Raw genomic sequence first — 9,449 nt, 5'->3', positions numbered from 1 at the left:
TCCCTCAACAACCTCTACTTTATGTGTATGGGTCTATAAGAAGTGAAGCCTTTCCCTTAACCTACAAGGAGAATCTACTCTCTCCTCTGCTCTCCTTTTCCCATGTAGCACCCTGGCCTGGGCTTCTGCTCAGGATATGGTCTAGGTAGCCTAGGACAGATCTGACAAGGGCATGAGTGGCAAGTACAGCATTTAGTGCTTCTGTCTTGTTTCCTGTTTCCCAGCCTTGGTGAGTACACACCACATGAGCCTTTCCTTTCACTGCAGTCGTAAGATCTGACAATTCAGTTGTGGTCTGGGCAGAATACGCAGAAATTTAGTAAGAGAAAAAAGGAGACACCCATTTTGACCTCAGATTTAAATGACACAATTCTGTCTATCTTTGCTTTGGGTTTTTTCCTGGTCATTAATAAATCAGTCACTTGGCTCCACTGAATAGAGCAAAGCTTTTGAGACCGTCATTTGCTGATGTGGCACACTCAAAATGAGAAATAAAAGCTGCAAACATCCATTAATAATTAGAAACTGGAATGTATAAAGTATGAATCTAGGAAAATTGGAAATCACCCAAAATGAAATAGGAAGCAGAAAGATTGATATCCTAGGCATTAGTAAGCTGAAGTGGGCTGGTATTTTCCATTTTGAATTAGACAATCATATGGCCTACTATGCAGGTAACAACAACTTGAAGAGGAATGGTGTCCCATTCATCTTCAAAAAGAACATTTCAAGATCTATCCTGAAGTACAACATTGTCAGTAATAGGATAATATCCATACATCTAGAAGGAAGACCAGTTAATATGACTATTACTCAAATTTATACACCAACCACTAAGGCCAAAGATGAAGAAATTGAAGATTTTTACCAACTTCTGCAGTCTGAAATTGATTGAACATTCAGTCAGGATGCACTGATAATTACTGGAGATTAGAACGTCAAAGTTGGAAACAAAGAAGGTGGATTGGTAGTTGGAAGATATGGCCTTGATGATAGAAATGATGCCAGAGATTGCATGGCAGAATTTTGCAAGACCAACAACTTCTTCATTGCAATACCTTTTTTCACCCACATAAACAGTGACCATACACATGGGCCTCACCAGAAGGAATACACAGGAACCAAATTGACTACATCTTTTTTTTTTTTTTTTTTTTTGGTTTCTGGAAAGACAGGGTGAAAAAGCTCAAAATCATGATTTAGAACAAGGCTAGGGGCCAACTGTGGAACAGATCATCAATTGTTCATAATGCAAGTTCAAGTTGAAACTGAAGAAAATTAGAACAAGTCCATGAAAGCCAAAGTAATACCCTGAGTATATCCAACATGAATTTAGAGACCATCTCAAGAATAGATTTGACGTGTTGAGCACTAATGACTGAAGACCAGACGTGTTGCGGAATGACATCAAAGACATCATACTTGAAGAAAGCAAGAGGTCATTAAAAAGACAGGAGAGAAAGAAAAGCCCTAAATGTCAGAAAAGACTCTGAAACTTGCTCTTGAACATCAAATAGCTAAAGCAAAAGGAAAAAAAAAGTAAAAGAGCTGAACAGAATATTTCAAAGGGTGGGTGGAGAAGACAAAGTAAAGTATTATGATGACATGTGCAAAGAGCTGAAGATAGATAACCAAAAGGGAAGAACACACTCACCATATCTCAAGCTGAAAGAACTGAAGAAAAAATTCAAGCCTTGAGTTGCAATACTGAAGAATTCTATGGGAAAAATCTTAAACGACGGAGGAAGGATCACAAGAAGATAGAAGGAATACATAGTCATTATCCCAAAAAGGATTGGTCGACATTCAACCATTTCAAGAGGTAACATATGATCAGGAACTGATGGTCCTGAAGGAAGAAGTCCAGGCTGCTCTGAAGGCATTGGCAAAAAACAAGGCTCCAGGAATTGATGGAATATCAATTGAGATGGTTCAACAAACAGATGCAAATTTGCTACAAAAGACCTCTTTAAAGTGTTGAAAGGCAAAGATGCCACCTTAAGGACTTAAGTGTGCCTGATCCAAGCCACAGTATTTTCAACAATCTCATATGCATGGGAAAGATAGACAAGAAATAAGGAAGACCAAAGAAGAATTGACACATTTGAATTGTGGTGTTGGTGAAGAATATTGAATATACCATGGACTGCCAAAAGAATGAACAACTCTGTCTTGGAAGATGCGCAGCCAGAATGCTTCTTAGAGGCAAGGATAGCAAGACTATGTCTCACATACTTTGGACATGTTATCAGGAGGAATCAGTCCCTGGAAAAGCACATCATGCTTGGTAAATAAAAGGTCAGAGAAAAAGACCAATTCCCTCAACAAGATGGATTGACACAGTGGCTGCAACAATGGGCTCAAGCATAGCAACAATTGTGAGGATGGTGCAGGACCAGGCAGTGTTTCGTTCTGTTGTGCATAGGGTCGGTATGAGTTGGAACTGACTGGATGGCACCTAACAACACGCCTACTAATGTCCCACGTTCCCTTTCTCCTCTTCCTGTTAACCAAGAGGTAACCAGTACTCTGAAGTTGATGTGTTTATCATTTAAGTACAATTTTTATAATTCTACTACCTGTGTATGCGTCAATAAATTCTATTTAGAGTTGCTTTTTTAATGATTAAAATTTTATATAATGTTTCCACATGATATCTTTTTGCAATTGTTCTCTTTTTTATATTTATATATTTTACATTTTTTAATATTTATTCTGGCTGATGCATGTGGAAGTCATTCACTTATTTTCATTCTGGTATGCCAGGGTCTGTGCAGGTGGCAGCTGCTAGGCCACCTGGCATTTATGTGGTGAGATCCACTTCCCCCAGCTTTCTACCACCCCCACTGCTCTTTTATTTGCTAAGATCTGCTAGGCTCTTTTACCTTTTCTGAGACCTATGCACCTTCATTAAGACCCAGAACATGTAGCTCTGTCACTTTTGAAACAGGCTCCAACCTGTGAAAAAGCTGCCACAACTGCAGACACCTGTTAAAGTCAAATCACTTGGCCTGTGGCTTTTCTACTTCCAGAGTGGTTAGCTGAGCACAGCTTTAGAATTATCTGGGACCTTGATAAAATGCAGAATCCTGGGCTTAATCCTATATCTACTGAATTATATGCTTTTTCTTTCTAGCACTTGAAGGTGTAATTTTCTTCTTATTGTGTCAGCTATGTATTTACATTTAAAAATATATTTGCTGGTGTTTCTGCCCCTGTTAGAGGTTGGCTCGATGTAACATACTTCTGCAAACTGAAAATCCATATAGTTAAAATACATGTTTTTCTTTTCTGCATCTTTATGATAATATGATATAGTATGATGCTGTTGTTGTTGTGTGCCCTTGAGTCAATTCTGACCCATAGAAACCCTATAAAAAAAATAGTATAGTCTAAAACCAAAACCTGTTGTTGTGGAGTCGATTCCGACTCATAGCGACCCTATAAGACAGAGTAGAACCACCCCATAGGGTCTCCAAGCAGAGGCTGGTGGATTCAAACTGCCAGTCTTTTGGTTAGCAGCCAAGCTCTTAACCATTGCACTGCCAGGGCTCCTGGTAGTATAGTATGATATGATGTGATGTGATGTGATGTGATGTGATGTGACGTGATGTGATGTGATTGATATGATATGATATGATGTAAAATATAAAGCTTTTTGAGTTAAATTACTTTTTGACACATCAGAACACATAGCGCTTTGGTTACCCAAGTCCGTTGAAAGGAAAAAAGAAGCTATTGTATATCTTAGTGAAATAGATTATGACATACTTTGCTACAACTGAATTAGGCCAAGATGACTTAAACGCAGATGGCAGAAAGGAACGGGAAGAGGCAGATTTGCAATGTAAGGACCAACATAAGAATCTCTCTCTTTGTAATTCATTTCACCTTTGCTCGTATTTACACTGGTGATATTAAAGGTGAAAGAATGATCTACAACTCTAGCTTAGAACCCTGACATAAAAATCTCTCTTGCATCATCTAGATAAATAGAAGTTCTTAACATTTCTATAGAAAATGCATATGTAATGAATGAATCACCAACATGCTCATTACTGCCGCAAGACAAGGGATGTCTGCCTTGTGGGACACATTTCAAATTTGCCCTGAGGAATTTGTGGTCTCTTAGTAATTTTTTAGGCCTGAGATTAATAGTTGGAACTCATTGTAGTAATGGTTGGATGTAAAATCATCCTAAGTATAAAACTGATCATTGAGGAATTCCCCAAATATTTTTTCTTGCCCTCTGCTCTTTTCTTCTTTACCCTCTGTCGTTGAATTCACTAATCCTATGGCTTAAATCTCTGTGGAAGTAATCCCCAGATCTTTACCTCTTGTTCTAACTTTTTTTTCCTGAGTTTTAATCTTATATATTTTCCTACTGTATAGCTCTGCTTGGATGTTCAGCTGTAAACTCAAGTCCACCCTGTTCGAAACTGAATGTATGATTTTTACCAACATTACCTGTCTTTCTGAATTCTGTCTGTAGTAACACGCTCATCTACCCAACTACCTAGGCTAACATCCTAGGGAAATTTTTGTCTATTTGTATCCCATCCCCTTTGTGAGAAGTTGTGGTAAATCTTCTCTTGTAAGCTCTCTTTTATATGTTTGTTTCTTTGAATTACAATAATATTGTTAATTAAGGGTATTTTTGCATTATTCATTGACCATTAAAATTGTCTTCTGCCTTTATCTCCAGTGTTTCTTACTCCAGTTCAGTCTGCAGACACTCTCTATATTAATTTAAATCAGCACTTTGATTATTTAAAACCTGTCCAAAAAAAGAACTAAAAATCTGGGTGGTTTCTAATGGCTCCCAGGATGAACAGATCCTTGATTTTAGCATTTAGAGCTGCCTTTTTATTTGAGTCTTTGCTGCAGGCCTATGGAGAGACCCTGGGACCTCTCTGAGAGCTGTGGACATGCTCTATGTGATATTCAGGAAGGAGGGAAATTCAATTCTCTCTCTGAGCTCAATACCTCAGATCTGGAGTGCTGCTGGATAGCCTCTAAGGGTTCAGCAGTAGATGTTTCATGCCTTCCTGATGATTCTCCTGTCCCACACACTGGTGTACATAGAAAAACATTGATACTGCATAAGCTTTTGTCTATGGGGCAAGAATTCTGTTTGGTATCCAGTACAGGTTCCAGGAAAAATGGGAAAACGATATCCATTCTTTTATTATACAAATACTTACTGAGCACCTGATATATATGCCAGGCATTCTTCAAGGTGCAGCATCCCAGTATGGATGCAGGAAAAGTCATCTGTCTTTTCTGTTTGGGATTTTTTTAAATTGTGTTTTAGGTGAAAGTTTACAACTTGAGTTAGTTTTTCATACACAAATTCATACACACATTGTTATGTGACCCCAGTTGCTTTCTCTGTAATGTGACAGTACATTCTTCCTTTCCACCCTGAATTTCTCTTGTCCATTCAACCAGCTCCTGTCCCTTTCTACCTTCTCATCTCTCCTCCAGACGGAGCTGCCATTTAGTCTCAGGCATCTACCTGAACTAAGACACACACTCTTCATGAATATCATTTTATGCCTTATAGTTCACTCTAATCTTTGTCTGAAGAGTTGGCTTTGGGAAGGGTTTTAGTTCTGGATTAAAGAGAGTTTGGGGTCATGTCTTCCAGGGCTCCTCCAGTCTCAGTCAGACCATTCAACCTGATCTTTTTACTAGAATTTGAATTCTACACCCCACTTTTCTCCAGCTCCATCAGGGACTCTGTTGTGTTCCTTGTCAGGGTGATCATTGGTGGTAGCTGGGGACCATCTAGTTCTGGTTTCAAGCTGATGGAGTCTCTGGTTTATGTGTCCTTTCCTGTCTCTTGGGCTAATATTTTCCTCATGTATTTGGTGTTCTTCATTCTCCTTTGCTCCAGTTGGGTTGGGACAAATTTACGCATCTTAGATGGCCGCTTGCTAGCTTTTAAGACCCTAGACGCCAGTTACCAAAGTGGGATGCAGAACGTTTTCTTAATAAACTTTGTTATGCCAATTGACCTAGAAGTTCCCTGAAACCTTGGTTCCCAGACCCCTGCACCTACTACTCTGCCCCTTAAAGTGTTTGGTTGTGTTCAGGGAACTTCTTGGCTTTTGGTTTAGGCCAGTTGTGCTGACTTTTCCTGTATTGTGTGTTGTGCTTCCCTTCACCTAAGGTAATTCTTTTCCAATATCTAGTCTGTGAAAACCCCTTTCTCTCCCTCCCCACCCTCAAAACCATCAAAGAATGCTTTCTTCTGTGTTTAAGCCTTTTCTTGAGTTCTTATAATAGTGGTCTCATAAAATATTTGTTCTTTTGTGACTAATTTCATTCAGGATAATGCCTTCCAGATTCATCCACGTTATGAGATGTTTCCCAGATTCATTGTTGTTCTTTATCACTGCCGTAGTATACTGCTGTGTGAATATACCACAATTTATTTATCCATTTGTCCATTGATGGGCACCTAGGTTGTTTCTGTCTTTTTACTATTACAAACAATGCTGCAATAAACATCGGTGTGCATATATCTATTCTTGTGACGGCTCTTATTTCCCTAGGGTATATATTCCAAGGAGTGGGATTGCTGGATTGTATGGTACTTCTATTTCCAGCTTTATAAGGAAGTGCCAAATCAAAGTGGTCGTACCATTTTACGTTTCCACTGGCAGTGTATAGTGTTCTGGTCTTTCCACAACCTCTCCAAAATTTATTACTTTGTGTTTTTTGGCTTAATGCCAGCCTTGTTGTAGTGAGATGGTATCTCATTGTAGTTTTGATTTGCATTTCTCAAATGGCTAATGATCATGAGCATTAACTGATGTATCTGGTAGCCACTTGAATGTCTTCTTTGGTGAAGTGTCTGCTCATATCATTTTCCCATTTCTTAATTGGGTTATTTGTCTTTTTGTTGTTGAGGTTTTGCAACATCTTATAGATTTTAGACCCTGATCAGATATACAGTAGCCAAAAATTTTTCCCAGTCTGTAGGTTGCCTTTTTATTTGGGAACTTACTTCATTTGGTAAGAAGCCATAATGCATGTAAAATAGTAAATTCACAATAAGTCAATTGTTAGTAATTGTTATTATGACTAGGCTGCAAATGTATAGTAGTCATTTCTTTTTTCTGCAAAGGTTAATCTCTCGGGAAAATTCTGGGGAAACTTATGTTTTCCCATTTTTAATCAGGTCTCTGGGATTTATTGACTCATAAAAAACCATTGGGCCTTATTAATAGGTGGCTCTCTTGGCACCAGCAGATGCTATTTACTACCTCTTAAGCTGGAGAGGACACTCTGGACAAAGCAACATCAGAAATCATGATCTGTAACTCCTGACTTCTCAGAAACTGGGGTTTTATAGTTGGTGCCCTGGTTCCCTCAGTCGAGAGCTAAAAAACAATAACAATAAAAAGAATTCTTTGTTAGGGCTGTTTACCTCTAAAACACATCAAAGATATTTTCCCCTCAATGGGATCAGGAGAAAGGAGTTAAAAAGTCTTCCACTTAAGTCTCTACTCAGATGGTAAGTATTGACTTTTATTGTCTTCTTCCAAACCTCACCTATGGAAGCCTAACAATCTTGGACATGCCACATCGCCTATCTGCTGAGACCACCACTGGCCCTGAGGTGAGCCTAGTAGACTGACAATGCAGAAGTGAGCAAAGACGCTTAGAGTCAAGGGTGGTTACAGGGTTCCTGAATCTGATCCATACAGAACTTTGCCTCTATGTCTTTTCGATAAACATCTGTAAACATTCTCTTAGCCTTTACAAATGGAGAAAAGAAAGACACACAGAAGGATGAGCTCATTTTCAATCTCAATACCATTATAATGGGATTCAGGAGAGAGAACTGAGTACCAGTTTATTTATTTATTCATTTATTAGAGGTTTTTCTTTTCTAGTAAGGTGAGGTCCTTGAAAGAGGGGGAGTGTATTTTCTATGTATGTATCTGTGGTGCTGTATCTGATATACCATGGGTCCAAAACCAACAAATAAGAGTATGTTGAATGGATGAATGAACTAAAACATACCAGTTAATATATATGAATATATATATTGTATTCTTACCGCCCATATCCTTCTCCCTCAACTCCTGGCAACTACTAATCTTTTATCTCCTGGATTTGCCAATTCTAGATAATCCTTATAAGAGGATCATACAATATTTGTTCTTTTGTACGTGGTACTCATTTTAATGTTACTTTTTTGTCCTGTTCCACAGATATGTTCTGGAGAAGAATGGCCTCAGGAAATGACTCCTTAGTGACTGAGTTTATCCTGCTGGGTTTAACACAAGAGCCAGAGCTTCAGGTGCCTCTCTTCTTCCTTTTTTTAGGAATCTTTGTAATCACTGTGGTGGGTAACATTGGGTTGCTTGTTGTAATTGGACTGAATCCTCACCTTCACACTCCCATGTACTACTTTCTCTTCAACCTTTCCTTCACTGATCTCTGCTATGTCTCTGTTATAATGCCTAAAATGTTAATAAGCTTCATAAAAAAGAATAACATCTATTATTCAGAGTGCATGGCTCAGCTCTATTTCTTTGCCTTCTTTGTTATCAGTGAATGTTGTGTTCTAACATCAATGGCCTATGATCGATATGTGGCCATCTGCAAGCCCCTGCTTTACAAGGTCATCATGTCCCCTCAGGTCTGCCTCATTCTGATGATGGGCACTTATGCAATGGGATTTGTGGGTGCCATGGCCCACACAGGGTGCATGCTAAGACTCACTTTTTGTAATGGCAACGTCATCAATCATTTCATGTGTGACATACCTCCCCTCCTCCACCTCTCTTGCACAAGCACCTACATCAATGAGCTGGTAGCTTTTATTGTAGTAGGCATCAGTGTAATAGTGCCCAGTCTTATCGTCTTCATCTCTTACTCCCTCATCCTCTCCAACATCTTCCACATCCGTTCTACAGAAGGTAGGTCCAAAGCCTTCAGTATCTGCAGCTCCCACATAATTGCTGTTTCTATTTTCTTTGGATCATCAGCATTTACGTATCTCAAGCCTTTTCCAGCTCGATCTCTCGATCAAGAGAAAATATGCACAGTTTTTTATACCATTGTAGCACCAATGATGAATCCTTTTGTCTACAGTTTGAGAAACAAAGATGTCCATGTTGCACTGAGTAAGACTTTGAAGAGAAAAGTGTTCTCCTAAATAAAAGCCCTGATAGAAATAGGTTTCAAATCCTAGTAAGAACACACAAGGGATAAATTTGTGGAGAGGATAGTAATAAATTAAAATAGAAATTCAAATAAATTAAACCATGGAGTAAATTAAGTTTAGTATATAAATCACTCCATAAATGAAGATAATATAAGGAGAAGGTGGATCAGTTCATCCTTACATACAGAGTGGGGAAATTAATTCATTCTGTCCTTCTCCAGTTTATTTTCATAAATTGTAAGGTTTGAGGTAGAAAAAGTTC

General features: G+C 38.6%; 1 protein-coding gene across 1 annotated transcript; it reads left to right on the top strand.

Annotated features, from left to right (window-relative positions):
- Window positions 1-8,230: 8,230 nt before the first annotated feature.
- LOC126060590 (olfactory receptor 8B8-like) lies at window positions 8,231-9,178 on the top strand. The gene has a single exon (XM_049856793.1). The coding sequence runs from the start codon at window positions 8,231-8,233 to the stop codon at window positions 9,176-9,178; it is 948 nt and encodes a 315-aa protein (XP_049712750.1).
- Window positions 9,179-9,449: the final 271 nt, after the last annotated feature.

The sequence above is a fragment of the Elephas maximus genome, chromosome 17, assembly GCF_024166365.1.
Source record: "Elephas maximus indicus isolate mEleMax1 chromosome 17, mEleMax1 primary haplotype, whole genome shotgun sequence".
Taxonomy (NCBI): Eukaryota; Metazoa; Chordata; class Mammalia; order Proboscidea; family Elephantidae; genus Elephas; species Elephas maximus.
Note: the sequence above shows the minus strand (reverse complement) of the source record. Positions and strands in the feature narration are given on the sequence as shown.